The sequence below is a fragment of the Taudactylus pleione genome, unplaced genomic scaffold (assembly GCF_031769625.1).
Source record: "Taudactylus pleione unplaced genomic scaffold, aTauple2 ptg000177l, whole genome shotgun sequence".
NCBI lineage: Eukaryota > Metazoa > Chordata > Amphibia > Anura > Myobatrachidae > Taudactylus > Taudactylus pleione.
Window position 1 is genome coordinate 1,511,814 of NW_028284579.1, and position 16,698 is coordinate 1,528,511.

General features: G+C 43.5%; 1 protein-coding gene across 4 annotated transcripts in view; it reads left to right on the forward strand.

Moving 5' to 3' along the window:
• The window catches only part of MAMDC2 (MAM domain containing 2), a 131,434-nt gene extending 118,727 nt beyond the window's left edge, over positions 1-12,707 (forward strand). For 2 of the 4 annotated variants that reach the window (XM_088475717.1, XM_088475716.1), the window contains 3 exons: positions 3,857-4,119; positions 9,839-9,923; positions 12,312-12,707. In XM_088475717.1, the coding sequence (XP_088331843.1) occupies positions 3,857-4,119; positions 9,839-9,923; positions 12,312-12,379 (416 nt within the window). In that variant the 3' untranslated portion in view covers positions 12,380-12,707. Of the gene's footprint in view, positions 1-3,856; positions 4,120-9,838; positions 9,924-12,311 lie in introns of those variants that run through there. The other 2 variants (XM_088475718.1, XM_088475719.1) reach the window with 2 other exon arrangements.
• Positions 12,708-16,698: the final 3,991 nt, after the last annotated feature.

Genomic DNA, 16,698 nt, shown 5'->3' on the forward strand with positions numbered 1-16,698 from the left:
TTAAATTAGTGAGTAAATAATGTTAAAGGTTAGAATAGGAAAACTGACTTTTGCAATATAACTAGAGTATTCAAAGCGCATTTACAGCTGATATATGACAATGATTAACATTCTTGCTAATGTAGATTAACCTTGTCAGTTTGTCCATTGTAAATCTATTTTGCCGTGCTAGTCCATACCATAACAGAATAAAGATTGTATCTTCTGTGTTTGTAGTACCAGCACTTTCCTGCTCACAGGCCAGACCTAGGCAGTATTGTCACTGTTCGATGTGAACACTGTGTTTCTCCATATCAAGTACTTGCCCACTCACCCTAGCTGATCTTTCTAAGCAGCCTTATGCAGGGCTGCCAAGAGCCTGGCTGGGCAATTGTACCCGCTCCCCCCCTCAGCACCCCTGGCCTTATGTGCTAGCTGAGGCGCAGGGTCGGACTGGCCCACAGGGGTGCAGGGAAACCCGCTCCTCTAGGAATCTGGTTCCAGACAGTGCATTTGAATTATACATTGTTACTGTATTAGAGTGAGAGTTACCTGGTGGAGCAGGACCATGGATGAACATGGGTGCTTGGTTCACTTCTATAGAAAGTCTTGCCCTCCTGCCTATCAAAGAAAACAGTCACTAGACACCCCTGTCTCCTCCTCTTTTTGTCTGTGGGCTTTAGCATAATGAATACATTATGGGCTTCAGCATAATGAATACAGGGCCTGTTTCAGTCCCGGTCGCAAGCGCTGAGCGCTCGCAACCGGGTTGATGGTGGCCCAGAGTGCATGCACACGACGGAGCCGGCTCCGTCATGCGCATGCTCGAGACCCGGATAGCGACGGGCAATCCGTCGCTCCGGGACTCGCACCAAAGGGGGCGTGCTGTCGATGTTGAGTGACAGCACGCCCCCTTTGGTGGGCGGGCCAGGGGGGTGGCTGCCCAGACGGAGGCATTCCCATGAGAACGCCTACCATTTGGGGGCGGCCCCACTGACATCACAAGTGATGTCAGTGGGAGAGCTTTCGGCTCTGTTTGAGCCGAAAGCTCTCTGGGTCTTGCGGCCACGAGACCCTACCACAAGGATCTCGTCGCAAGCCCGATGGTCGCAATGGTCTTGACCATCGCGACCATCATCCTGGCCACTCGCATTAGCTGTGGGTGGCAACCCACAGCAATGCGAGTGGCCAAGAGGCCGCTCCATAAAAAAAAAAGACGCCCTGGTTCAGAGCGAGCGCTCTGTCAGAGCGTCCGGCTCTGAATCAGGGCCACAGTTCCTGCCAGTGATTGTATATTCACTAACCTATAATGAAATTATCCCAATGGTAATATAGTTGCATTTTTTTCTACAGAGGCATGTATAGTATTTCGCCTGTGCAAGACCTAGTGCAGCTCTCATTGCATTTTATGCAGTGGCCGGTCAGTACCAGGGTCCCTATCACGTGTATACTGCATTAATGTGGTATATATAGACAAAATCACCATCATCTGCTCAAATATTATACGTATGGTACATTATATAGACTACAGTGCATTGATGTTAACAATCTGGTACATTATCATGCATCAGAATTTACTATATATATATATATATATTTATAAACAAGTCAAGCCTCTGTAGTGACTGGCCCCACCCCCTCTGGAGGCTGGCTGAACCCCTAAAGCATAGGCCCCTACCACTGCATACCCCTGGTGGGCCCTTCATGTCTCAGTCAGGCACTGGCTGAGGGTACCCGGTATGACCGTGGGTTCAGAATTACATAGGCAAAGACTACTATAAAGATGCAAAAACACCTTTGTTTTATATTATAAAATATGCTCTGTATAAGTACAAAGCATACATAAATATGAATGCAGGTAATAACAGCCAGGGTATTCACAACACACTGATAGTCTACAATTTACTCTTAAGCATCTATAGTCATGGCTCCTCTGGAGGTGTTGAAACACAACTTTCAATATCCTCCCACTTTTGGACTGTTTATAAAAAGACAAGGGGCCTAATACTGAGGTGGGAGCAATCAAAAAAATCAAGTAACTGTGCACCATGGTAGAACCATGCTGCACTGCACGTGCGGCAGATATAAAATGTGCGATTTACATTTGGGAGGGGGGTGTCCAAGATCAGATCTAAGTTGCAGTGTAAAAATAAAGCTGCCCAGCATTTATGTGCTACATGCAGAAGCAGACACTATTTACCATGCATGCAAATATAATAAATGAAGAGGTGAGTGGATGAAGGTGTTATGTTACGTTTAGAAGAAACTGAGATATTAACAGTTTAAGATAAATTTGACATTTTACATGAATTGGACATAGCACTTTCATCCACAAAATATACTATACCAGTAAATAGACGACCAACATTTAAAATTACATTGTTACTATGATCCCTGGGTCAGAACACCTTCACCCATTAAAAAAAAGTAATTTTTTAGAAAATTGTTAAATAACACCTTCATTCACTTGCCTCTTCAAATAAATTTGCACCCCTTGCATTGCAACTTAGTTTGTTCCAGATACAAAGTGACTTGTTTTTTTTTGCTTGCTCCCAACTGATTTTAGTCTTGGGATTGCTGTAATTAAGATATTTAAAAAAGGCACTTGTCATTTAGACATTAAACTTTAACCAAATATACAGGGGTAGAGTTTATTATATTGAAAACATGGGGATTGGGGGGTCTCTGATACAAGCAGTCACCAACTTGAAAACTGCACTTGTGATGTGTGGCCTTCAAGTCACTGCAGGTGCTATCATTGGTGCACAAGCTGTGAATCTCTAAAAAATTCACGTTGGATGGTAAAGTAAAAGGGGATGTAGTCGGCATTCCGGCGTGTGGGATGCCGACGGTCTGAATATCGGCGCCGAAATCCCAACAGGTCGGGATCCCGGCACCAGTATCCCGACCGCCGGCATCCCGAAGGTAAGTATCGAGGTGTTAGAGGGGACGTTATAGTTAGCAGGGTTAGGGATTAGGGGGAGGGTTAGGCACCGGGTAGGGAGTTTTATGATTAGGGTGCGGGGAGGGGGCGATTAGGTTTAGGCACTAGGGGGGAGGTTAGGTTTAGGCACCGGGAGGGGTTGTTAGGTTTAGGGTGCGGGGAGGTTAGGTTTAGGCACATGGGGGGGAGGTTAGGGTAGGCATTGGGGAGGGGGTGTTAGGTTTAGGGTGCGGGGAGGGGAGGTTAGGTTTAGACACATGGGGGGGACTTTAGGGTTAGGCACCGAGGAGGGAGGGTTAGGGTAGGGGTTAGAAAAACACCTGTCTTCCCTATGGGTACCTGCTGGTATTCTGACCTGTGGCATCCCAACAGTTGGGATTTCATATCCAACCCAGTAAAAGCACTTACAGTATGGGCTAATCTCTGTAGTACGGAAAATTGTGGAGTTTATTCCAGAATCAGGATTTACACAACCTACTCAATAGTAGTGTATTGTGGACATACACAGAGCATAACCAATACACTAAGATATCAAAGATATGAAAATAAAATGGTATACTATGGTTTCTACAACTAAAATACTATGGTTCCTATTTAAAAGTTTTCTTTGCAGCATATTCTTTTATTTTGTGCCTTGAAATGAATTGTTCAACATTTGTAATTCACTCTTGCAAAGAAGAAACTAGGGGGTAAATTTACTAAAGTGAGAGTTTTTAGAAGTGAAGATGTTGCCCATAGCAACCAATCAGATGCTACTTATCATTTAACTAGCACCTTCTAGAAGATGATAGCTAGAAACTGATTGGTTACTATAGGCAACATCTCCCCTTCTAAAAACTCTCACTTTAGTAAATTGACCCCAAAGTGTCACGTGCAGTGTAGCACAGCATTTCCAAATGATCAAAGTGATTTTTGTTATTTGTTTCCTTTAAGGATACTACATGTACATTGAAGCCACCAACATGGTTTTTGGGCAAAAAGCATTACTTATCTCCAGGCAACTTCGAGCCATTCATGGAAAGCAGTGCTTAACTTTTTTTTACCATATGTATGGAGCTGGTATTGGATTGCTTAATGTATATTTGAGAGAAGAAGGTGGTAGACGTCATCAAACTGTTCTATGGACTAGGAGAGGTGAACAGAGCATTAGCTGGTTGAGAGCACAGATAGAATATGAGAGCAGCAAGCAACATCAGGTAAGTTGCACAAACATCTGGAGAACATTACAGAGTACAATCTTTTTAATCTGTGGATTTACATATTTATCGATCATCTAGTCATCACCAGCTACTATAACTTGATCAAATTTATCATCTCACAAAAAACACAACCATTTTCACTGAAGATCTACAAAGGAAAGTATACGAGCAGGTATAAATAAGTTTAGGCTATTTTCTGAGACTTCAAAATATTCTGTAAAAAAAAAAAGGAATTATTTTTTTCTGGGAACTGCATAAACAAATTACTGATATTGATGTTGTAATCTGACCAGTACAAAACAAAAACAAAAAATCCCCACTCAGCGCAGGGATAAAAAAACCTCAGTGTTAAAAGGAGTTATTTATGTAATTTTTAAATTATTTTATTAAAATACTGCTACATTTTTGTCTTAAATTAGCTTGTGGCATCCATCGGTAATGGAGGGAGTAATTTTGCATTCCCATGTACTATTTTTTTTTTTTTATTGGAACACAAAAATAAAATGACCATATGCTTATCAGAAAATTCCGCAATAAGAATTAAATGAATCAAATATAGCAGAATGTTTGCAGCAACAGTAAATAATATAGTGGCTCATAATGAAGAACCAGATGCCAGATTCCCCGGCATGGGAAACTCTCAGACTCCGGGGTGGGGGCGAGTCCTCTGAAACAATTCTCAATTTGTGCCAAGCGGTATCATGCAAACATGTATACATTTTGGGCTAATCGTGAGAGGTAAAGAATTAATAAAACTTTACCAGATGTCAAAGAGCTGCCTAACAAAGTTATCCGTGTGTAAAGAGACCTCCACCCAGTCCTCTGAAACAGAAACAAAGGACAACCAATGGAAGTTTCCTATAAACCTTTAGTCACATTCAGTGTAGGGTCAGGGATGCCCAATATCATCAACTCCACAGAGTAAGAAACATCATGTGTGGAGTTTGTATATTCTCCCTGTGCTTTGCATGGGTTTCCACCGGGTACTCCGGTTTCCTCCCACACTCCAAAAATATACTGGTAGGCTAATTGGCTACTGACAAAAAAAATGACCCCTAGTGTGTGTGTGTATGTAGTAGATTATATAGGGGGCTATTTACTAAGCCTTAGAGAGAGATAAAGATAAACCAATCAGCTCCTAACTGTCATTTTTCAAACACAGCCTGTAAAGTGACAGGAACTGATTGGTTGATACTTTATCTCCATCCACTTTAACTCTCTCCATGGCTTAGTACATAGACCTCACAGATTGTGAGCTCCACTGGGGTATGGATTGATGTGAATGGACAAATATTCTCTGTAAAGTGCTGTGTGCGCTATATAAATAATACTAATTAAATAAATGATCAGAAGTATGCATTTATGACACACCTTCAAAATGTAAAGGAGTCAGGAGAACCACAGTTAGGACAAACCCCGAAGTCTTAGAGTCCAGTAGTGCACTGTTGATGAGTAAAAAAGTATCCCCCATGGCAGCTGATGGTTAGGGATTGATGTATCAAACATTGAAAATAGTGGAGTTACTTTGACACGTACCCTCTACTTAAACATTGTTGTAGAACAAGTACACCTCTTCATGGCAACGGTATTCCCTGATGACAGTGGCCCCTTTAGCAGGATAATGCACCCTGTCACACTGCAAATATTGGTCAGGAATGGTTTGAGGAACATGACAACGAATTCAGAGTTATTAAGGTGCCTACACACAATACGATGTTGTTAACGATCCAATCTCATTAACGATCTACCTTAAACTCTCCCCGGCAGCTCCAGTGCACGATGTGCAGCAGAAGCTGTAGCTCCAGTGCACAATCTAGTGATTTGCATATTCATTAGATCGTCTGCGATAGCAGACAGATGCATGCACAGATCAGGGAGATCAGTCTGTGCTTCTGTGTTAAAAACAAAATGAAAACCTGTGTAAAATTTAAAAAAAAAACAGTGTGGCCCCCCAAAAAAGAACAACCAGAACAGGGCTTTGGAGACCCAGTACTGGTTGTGCTACATACAGGGGAAAAATTACGTAGGTGTCCCCTGTATTAAGCACAACCAGCACCAGGCTATTCAGAACCAGCCCTGGTTGCCAAAATACAGTGGACAATTAACTTAGGGGTCCCCTGTATTTAGGGCACCCAACACTGGGCTCTGATCCGGTTCTTGAAATACAGGGAATAAAAAGTGTAGGGGTCCCCTCTAATTCCATAACCAACACCAAACTTTTTCACAGCCAGGGGAAGCTTTTCACTGGGTTCCCCAGCCAAAACATTACCCCTGACCGCTACTCCAAGCCTGGGGTAATAGCCCGGGGCCTATCCCCGGGACACCTGGATCGGTGGGTGCTGGGTTGATTATGTAAAGTGTGGTGCACTTGAAAGAGTTAAAAATATTGTCTTTTGCAGTGGAACTACAGGTCTCATCAAGCCTCCCCTGCATGCTGGTACTTGGAATACCACAACTAACAGCATTCGGGACATTATGGGTCCGCTGGTACCTGTAGTTCCACTGCAAAATAAATATTTAAAAAACCACACAACACACACACTGTGAAAGTAAAAGTTTATTAAAACTTACATGCACACTCACTATCTCACATACTCACCTAAGTATCCCTGAAGCCATTTCGCATCTTCTCTTATGCATGGATCACGTCCTCTTCGTTCCAAAGTAGGCATCCATAGGGCTTAGCAAAACAACAAACCGGACTTTAGTACTGTCCTCTAAGCAGGGCCGGATTAAGGCCCACATGGGCCTGGAGCTGAAAATGTTCAAGGGCCTATACTGAGAAGGGGAAGAGCTGTGAACGGTGCTGTGTGGCTGTGGTTAGAGTCAACTTGGTGTATACACCACCTAAACTATGGGCCTGATTCAACTTTGGGAATAGAGTGAGAATTAGCACTTATCTGTGTACCTGAATAAACCATGTTGCAATACAAGGGATATAAATGCCACAATGTCTCCCTAACTACATAGAAATAGAAAAATTGCATAATTTGGTTTTTTTGCAATACAAGGGGTGTAAATACATACATTCATACCTTTTTTTGCATTTAGTGTAAATACTGGCTGCTTTTGTATGTAGCTCACAAATAGTGCACAGCTTTATTATTATACTGCACAGCTTTATTATTATACTGCACTTTAAATGTCAGTTTGGACACCTCCCTCCCACATCTAAATCTCTCTGCACATTTTTAATCTGCCCCACCTGCAGTGCAGCATGGTTTTACCAAGATGATCAGTTAAGCGCTAAATCTGTTTCTATTTCCAAAGCTGAATCAGGACCAATGACCACAATGTCTCCCTAACTACATAGAAGTAGAAAAATTGCATAATTTTGTTTTTTTGGGGGGGACGGGGGACTAGAAAAACTATTCAAATACTTAAAATTTATGGCCAGTTAGGCAGCTGGTAATGATTCTGTCATGTTGATGGGTCTATTTTTATTTGGAGGCCTGGAGCTGTAGCTCCATCTGCCCCATTGTTAATCTGGCCCTGCCTCTAAGGGCAGTACTACCCAAATGATGGCTCAGCAGCAGGATTTCACTATAGAAATCCCGGTGCTGAGCACTCATTGGCTGATAGAGGTGAGCCTTCCGTTTCTCAGCCAATGATCGGTTCCCATCATTGACTTCAATGGTGAGAACCGCAAAGGTAACTTAAAATCAACCTGGCACCCACCGCTCCAGGGGTGCCGGGGATAGCCCCGGACTGTCTGCCTAGGCCTGGGGTGCCCTGGATAGGTGTCCCCTTTATTGGGGCGTCCCCATCTCTCCAGGGATCCCCAGCCTGGGCTGACTAGCAGTTAGGGGTAATGCTTTGGCCGGGGGACCCGGAGAAAAGGGTTCCCTTGGCTGTGGCATTACCCCCTCACTATAAATAGTACGGTGCTGGTTGCGCTAAATACAGGGGACCCCTACGATGTTTGTCCACTGTATTTTGGCAACCAGGGCTGGTTCTGAATAGCCTGGTGCTGGTTGTGCTTAATACAGGGGACCCCTACATCGTTTGTCCTGTTTTTAGCACAACCAGTACTGGGTCTCCAAAGACCGGTGCCCCGCCATTTATTTTTTACATTTTACACAGGCTTTCATTTTTTTTAAACACAGAAGCACAGATGGATCTCACTGATCCGTCCGTGCATCTGTGTCATTATTTTTTTACACACAGATGCATGCATCACGTACTGTATGTTCCTGATCCGTGCGTGCATCTGTGTTGGTCATCACATTGTTCACTGCGCATACACACAGAATGATGTGTGGCATCATCGCTGATATTTCTACATGTAGAAGAGATCAGTGACCACGACCAACAACCCACAGGAGCACGCATCGCATCCTTGTCAGCCCCACAAATGGATCCCAGGTCAAGCATTTGTAGGTTGTGCTGAAAAATCAAGTCTGAGCCATGGAGGCCCCACCTCACAACTTAGAAGATCTTAAAGGACCTGCTGCTAAGGTCTTGGTACCAGATACCACAGGACAGCTTCAGAGATCTTGTGAAGTCCATGCCTTGACAAGTCAGAGCTGTTTTGGTAGCACGAAGGGTACCTACACAGTATGAGACACGTGGTTTTAATAGTATGGCTGATGGGTGTATATTTGTACTTTAAAGTCCAATATTACAACTACTCTGTAGGATGAGGGAAGGTCAGTTCAGATCTTATTATGTTTTCATGTACATTTGGAAATTTTAGATATGTGATCTAGATGACGGGCTTTAGCATGCTGTAGTGTTTTCGGTTGGTGCACAACTGTTACCAATGAAATCAATATTGCATCCAAATATTGATAAAGACTACTTAGTTCTGTAAGATAGTGAATCCAAAGTGCAGAGTGGATATGGAATATTAAAACTAAATCACTGATGCGTTTCTTCACCAATTCACCAATTTCCTCAGTGTCAATATTGGGCCAGTTGGATACAGGCCCAAAAGCATTCAAATGGGGTCTGACCCAGAGGACATATGCTCCCCTGCTGCCTGGCCCAGAACGCACCTGCATAACATCACTCATTAAGCGTTATATCCTATTACTTTTAGTAACTTTACACATTTCTGAAAAATGCATTTTTAGTGCCACTGTTCCTACTCTGTTAGAGATTCACATAAATGATTCCGTACTTTACTAGTCTTTTTAAAATCTAGTACAATAAGGGAGTGCTCACGTAAATGTGAAGTGAAGCATATATACCCATCAGTAGCCATATCATTTGGGGTGCCTAATAATTAAACCAAACCTAATAGTGCATGCTTTGTTGCTATGAAAACAAATGTTAAAAAAAAAAATCTTTGCACTCATGAGCGGGTCGAATTATTATATAAATATATATGAGGTGTGCCTGACATATACCTGGTGCCCATGCTACTGGTGCACAGCTAGATGCATCTTGAGATGAGTCTGATTTAGCATATGGGCATGAATAGTTTTGTTTTTCACCATATGAAGAGAGATGAGGCAGCTCAGGGACAAAGGGATCTACCATTTTTTTACCCACCCCTAGATTAAATAACTGACAACAACCTCTGTTCTCCTAGTAACCCAATACAAGCGCTGCCTTTGGAACAAGGTATTACCCTTCCGAATTCTATTATCATGACTTGCACTATTTATTTAATCAGCTGTCTCCATCTTGAGAATTATTAATACAGGTACATACATAATAGCATAAATAGACACTTATGTGTCCTTTTAAAAGGCCTTGTTCTCTTTTTCAGATTGTGTTTGAAGGTATACGTGGTGTTTCAATAAGAAGTGATGTTGCAATTGATGATATCACATTTCAGAATGGACCTTGTAAAGGTAACCTGTTTATTGCTCTATATATATATATATATATATATATATATATATATATAAAATCAATATCAGGCTACACTCAGACAAAAAAATAGAGAAAATGATACAGACGGCTTGATTCAGACCCGGTCTCAAGCGCTGAGCGCTCGCAAACGGGTCAATGGTGGCCCACAGCGCATGTGCACGACGAAGCCGGCTCCGTCGTGCGCATGCGCGAGACTCAGCTAGCGATGGGCAATTCGTCGCTCCAGGTCTCGCACCAAAGGGGGCGAGCTGTCGATATTGAGTGACAGCTCGCCCCCTTTGGTGGGTGGGCCAGGGGCGTGGCTGCCCAAATGAGGGCGTTCCCATGAGAACGCCTGCCGTTTGAGGGCAGCCCCACTGACATCACGAGTGATGTCAGTGGAGATATTCCGGCTCTGTTAGAGCCGAAATCTCTCTGGGGCTTGCGGCCACGAGACCCTACCACAAGGGTCTCGTTGCAAGCCCGATGGTTGCGATGGTCTTGACCATCGCGACCATCATCATGGCCGCTCGCAATAGCTGTGGGTCACCCACAGCTATGCGAGCGGCCAAGAGACTGATCCAAAAAAAGAAAGCCCGGCCCTGATTCAGAGCGAGCAGCTCTGAATCAGGCCCAGAGACCCCACTGTCTAAGTCAAGTCAACGTTTCAATTCAAATACAGAATTTTCATCAGGACGATGTATTTGAATTGAAACGATGACTTGATTTAGACCGTGGGGTCTCTGTGTAATTTTTTCTATTTTTTTTGTCTGTGCTGCCTGATATTGATCGTTTTACCTAGTGGAGGAGGGCACCGACATAAGTTGATACCTTGTTAAGTTTAGTGCCGAGTACCTGAATTTCTTATATATATAAATATATATATATATATATATAATTTTTTTTCTATGAATTACCAAAATTGTTGTTAAATAAAAACACACTTTCTTGCAACCTTTGCGCTGGCCAGACATAGTGCACTTCACTAGTCACCGGCCAACTAGTTTACCAACAGTTGCCCCATCCACAAGAAACAGAAAGCCTACATAGCCCTAAGCTCCACCCCAACTCTAACTAGAATCAAACCCCTGTTTTCCTAACAGCTTTCTTGTTTCCTACATGAGGTTGATTAGACCAGGTGCTCTGGTTGTTTGCCTGCTAGAGACACAGCCAGCCCCACAATATGGCCTGCTAGCAGAGATGCAATAATCTTATATTGTAAGTCCTTTACTTTGTTACATATCCCTTCCACTGGTGAAAACAAATAAGGTGATGCACACTTTGTGGACAGGGTATCACCCTTTTTTTGTTTCACTGTGAATCGGAAAGGTTGTGATGCCAGGAACCAAAGTGTCACCTTGTCATTTACCTCCCGATTCATATGCATCGAACGCAAAAGAGCATGGTTCGTTTCCTAGGAGAACTCCCTGCCCAGTAATCCATACCATAGAGCCTCAGTGGCCCATTTTATAGTGAGGCACTCTTTCTCAGCCATTGCTTCTTTTTGCTTGCTCGGAAGTAAATTCCAACTTAAGTAAAGCACCTGTGTTTCTACCTTTGCCTGTGTAAGAACTGCCCCCAAACCCACACTGGAAAAACTTTTGAATGAAGTTGGGTGCTTGGAGCCCCAGGTTGAGCAGAGGGATGTCTATCCAGGTAACCTCTGCAGAATCCATCAAAAACAACCGACCTGGACAAGCCTCAGCAATTCCACAATGGGATCAGCTCTAGTAGCAACGTGTTTTATGAATCGCTTGTAATACCCTGCTAGACCCAAGAATGTTTGGAACTGCGATTTGGACTAGGGTCATGGTCAGTTATTTACTGTTCCATTTTTTCCAGCTGTGGTTGTACTCAACCCTGTTCTATTATGTACCCCAAGTACTTGGATTCCCTCATAGCTGTGGCACACTTTTCTGGGTTTGCAGTTAACCCATTAGATCCCAGAGAAGTGAAGGATTATTGTGTTATTGGAGTGGCGAAATGGAAACCGTAAGATGGAAATGGAAACAGTAAATATCTAAGTTCTAAAATCAGCTAATTATGTGACTGCAATTCAATGCATAGCAGCATACTGACATGGTCAAGAGGTTCAGTTGTTGTTCAGACCAAATACCCGAATGGGGGGGGGGCATGTAATAATCCAAGTAGAAAATAACAATAACATTCATAAATACTACAAACACAGAATAACTATGCAACATGATGTATAACGTATTTTATTTTAAACAAAAAATTTAATTTCCTATGCACATGAGCACTTTCTATTGGTAGAACAACTGAAGAACAATTCTGGCGTAATATTACTAAATACATACATATGTTTCTATTTTACCATCAAAAGCTATTGTGTAACTAATAGCAATACTTTCTTGTTATATCTGCAGATCTGGAGGATTACGGGACACTACAGTCATCCGGATATTCAGATGACTTCAATGAAGTTGACTTTTAAGTCAAGACTTTGCCACATACAGGCCTAGTATCATAGACATTAGTCACTTCAGAAACTGCACAGAAAATATTATTTGATAGAGCAATCTGAAGAATGTTTATAAAATAACAGAAACATAGCACAAACTCAGAGCACTTGTGTTCGCAGAAAAGAAAATCTACTCAGGGCTATATTTTACAGAAATAATTTAGCATGTATTGTCAATAACTATATGTGTGCAGCCATCCTGTTTGCCACTGTTGTCACTGTATTCATATTGTATATGTATTCTTAGTGTGTGTATTTTCTTACCACAGACAGGAACCAACACAAATCAACATTCACAATAAAAAAATATCATTTGTTTCTCTCCCTATTCTTGTTCAAAGGTTTCACTATTTATTTCCCCCAAAAGAACAACAACAACAAAATAAAACAGTCACTTACATGTAAATACATTGCTACAATTTTTAGGGTGAGTCTGCCTATTTCGGTGTTGGTCACACATGGAGTCAGATTTTCTAGCACTGCTAATCATTTTATCACTACAATTCATGAATTACATATCGCCAGAGTGCCCGGCAATGCAGAGGTAAGAACATACTTGCTAACTCTCCCTCATTGTCAGGGAGACTCCCTGAAATAGTAGCAGTCTCCCTGAAGAGTCTAGCAATCTCCCTCATTTCATCCTTACACCCATTATGAAGCTGTTATATAAAAAAACAGAGATATATACATTCAAATGGGATCATTGGTGTCATTTCCTTGCATTGGTTATTATAAGGCACAATGGCCCTCATTCAGAGCCGCTCGTTAGCGGCAGTACGCTCGTTCCGAGCGATGTTTGCACATCTGCGCATGCGTACGGTTTTTAGTACGCATGCGCGAACCAGTCAGTGCGGCCGAAAATCGTTGGTACGCAATATAGCGAGTGCCTGCTATTTTGAGTGACAGAATGAGGCGTATGTGGGTGGTAACAGGGGAAGGTGCTTGAAAATGGGGAGTGGAGATCCGAACGCAGGCGTGCTTAAAGGTCAAAACGGGCGTTTTATGGGTGTGTATATTTAAAACAGCAGCGTCAGTGACCACGTCACTGGGTTATTTTATAGCCAGAACTGCTCGCAAATTTGTGGTAGCAAACACCAACCACAAGAATAGCGAGCAGTTCATACGCTGGTCGATGTACTCGATTAATCTAATAAATAGCGGACATGACGTAGGATGCGAGCGGCCAGGGGGCGTTTTTAACAAATAAACGAGCGTATGTTTTGCTCGCTCGTTCAGACTTAGAGGTGTGAACAGACTGCAATGTGCGTACGGATCATTTGAATAGCCACCCCTTGTTTTTAAACGAGCGACCACAAATAGCGAACGGCTCTGAATGAGGGCCAATGATCCCTATGAATTTCTGAAAAGTATTAGCGTGTTTTCATCAACAAACAGATCTTACTAACTGCTTTTGGGCTGGTTTACATTTGGATGTAAGTCAGGTTTAGGACACGCCTCTCAGATTTATCAGTACACGCCCACTGTAATGCGCTCATAGGTGCTGCTTTCACAATCTCCCTGAAATGCTTTTTCAAAAGTAGGCAAGTATGGGTAAGAATAGCCTTAATGTATCTGTGCAAGCATGACCTGGCCTTGTCAGTTTACACATTTGCAACAGAACTGGAAGCTCATCCGGTTGACATGAAAATGTCATCATGTCTACTTGGATGACATGTCGACAAGGTCTACTTTAGCCTGGTGGGGCTCCTCAAAGCCTGGAAGGCTTCACAATGGGGATGGTAATTCATGGCGTTAGCAATACAGTGAGAAATGGCGGTAAGCTAAATTTACTGCTGTTTGTTAAATACTCCATGCACTAAAGGGATTATGTTATACATACCGCTTTCACACTGCCAGCAAATAACCTTGTTTATTGCACATGAACACGCAGCAACCTGGGTTACTGTGCAGTGTGAAAGGGTAACGAGCAGGGTTGAACACAGGTTCAACCCAGCTCGCGGTGCAGTGTGAACGGGTAATCCCGGGTCGAGGCAACCCGGGTCCCATTCACTGCATAGGAAGAGCCGGCACTTGGAGATGATCTCTTCTCCGAGCGCCGGCTCAGCAGTGAGTGCTGGCGGTGATGTCATCGACCCGGCACTATTGCCGAGTTGGGCCGCCAGTCTGAAAGGGGTCTCAACTGGGTCGCACACGGGATGGATACGTGTACAAATCCCGGGTGCGACCCGGCATTTGCGATGTGAAAGTGGTATAAATGGAGCACCAAGTGTGTCAGGGGACTTTTGCGAACACTGCTCTTTTAGGGATTGAAGGGTGGAGTTAAGTAACTAACAAGTTACTGTCATATATATGCATTGTATGTGAATAATATTTTCATTAAGTTGTCATGATTGTATTCATTATAGGAAAAACAAAATAAACCTTTTGTACAACACTTCACATTGAAAAATTAATATAATCCAATCACACCAGAGCATACTGGCAGTAGCTATAGTGCAGATGGGTCACAATAAAAGAAAACTAAAACAAAAGTTTGTGGTTCAAACAATGGTTACAGAGATATACTGTCCCATATGCATCTGTTAAATGAAATTAGGCACATTAACCGATGACTACTAATTATTTTTACGTATGACTGACACGGGATGTAATCGGGAAACCGGCTGACGTGATCCTGACAGCCGGCTTCCCGACTGCTTTATCCTGGCGTGGGTTAAATGACAGGCGTCTATATCTAGATACCTGTCATTTTCCTGAAGCTGGGTGACAGGCGCCCGGCATCCCGATCGAAGGGATGCCGGGCGCCGCGAGCGGACAGCCGCAGGGGGGGAGGGTTAGGTTTAGGGCACCCGGGGGGGACTTAGGGTAAGGCACCCCCCGGGAGGGTTAGGCTAGGGGGAGGGAGGGTTAGGCACCCTCGGGGGGGACTTGGGGTTAGGCACCCCCTGGGTGACTTAGGTTTAGGCAGCGGGGAAGGGAGGGGTTAGGGTTAGGCACTTACAGGGGAGATTAGGGTTAGGCACTTGGGGGGGAGGTTAGGGTTAGGCACCCCTAAGGAGGGTTAGGGGGGGTTAGGTTAGTGTATACTTACCTGAGGACGATCGGGATTTCCAGCGCTGTCAGGCTGCCGGGATCTGTCCATCTATCGGGCTGCCGCTGCCGGGAATTGGTATTTCATACCGATTCCGACTGACACAACTAGTATTTACAGTGGAACAAAAATATAAGAATGTATTTCAACTAGGGGTGTGCACCGGCCACTTTTCGTGTTTTGTGTTTTGGTTTTGGATCTGGATCTTTCTTCGTGTTTTGGATCTGGATTGGTTTTGCCAAAACCACCCTTCCGTGTTTTGGGTTCTGGGTTTTGTGTTTTGGATCTGTATTTTTTTGAAAAAAAGCATAAAAACAGCTAAAATCACAGAATTTGTAGGTTTTTCTGCTCCTATGCTATTATTAACCTCAATAACCTTAATTTCCACTCATTTCCAGTCTATTCTGAATACCTCACACCTCACAATAGTGTTTTTATGTCCAAAAGGTTGCACCGAGGTAGCTGGATGACTATGCTAAGCGACACGAGTGGGCGGCACAAACATGTGACCCATCTAGGCGTGAAACTGCAGTGGCAGACAGGATGGCATTGAAAAACTAGGCCCCAAACTGTACATAATGCAAAGAAAAAAAAGAGGTGCAAGATGGAATTGTCCTTGGGTCCTCCCACCCACCCTTATGTTGTATAAACAGGACATGCACACTTTAACAAACCAATCATTTCAGCGCCAGGGTCTGCCACACAACTGTGGCTGAAATGATTGGTTCGTTTGGGCCCCCACAAAACAAGCTGGCAATTAATCTGTCCCTGCACAAACTGGCTCTACGGAGGCAAGATGTCATCCTCATCCTCCTCATCCACCGATTCCTCACCCTCTTCAGTGTGTACATCCTCATCCTCACAGAGTATTAATTCGTCCCTGCTGGAACCACAGGTCCCTCTGTACGTTCTGGAGGCTGGTCTTCCTGGAAGAGTTGATAATTCATTTTATGAACATCATCTTCTCCACATTTTGTGGAAGCAACCTCCTACGCCTTTCGCTGACAAGGTTCCCGGCTGCACTAAACACTCTTTCGGAGTACACACTGGAGGGGGGGCAACTCAGGTAAAATAGAGCCAGCTTGTACAGGGACCTCCAAATTGCTTCTTTTTCCTGCCAGTACAGGTACGGACTGTCTGACATGCCTACTTGGATGCTGTCACCGATGTAATCCTTTAACAGACAGACGCACGCTTGTCGCTGCTGCTTTGAGGATTCAAGTGCGGCTACAGCCCACAC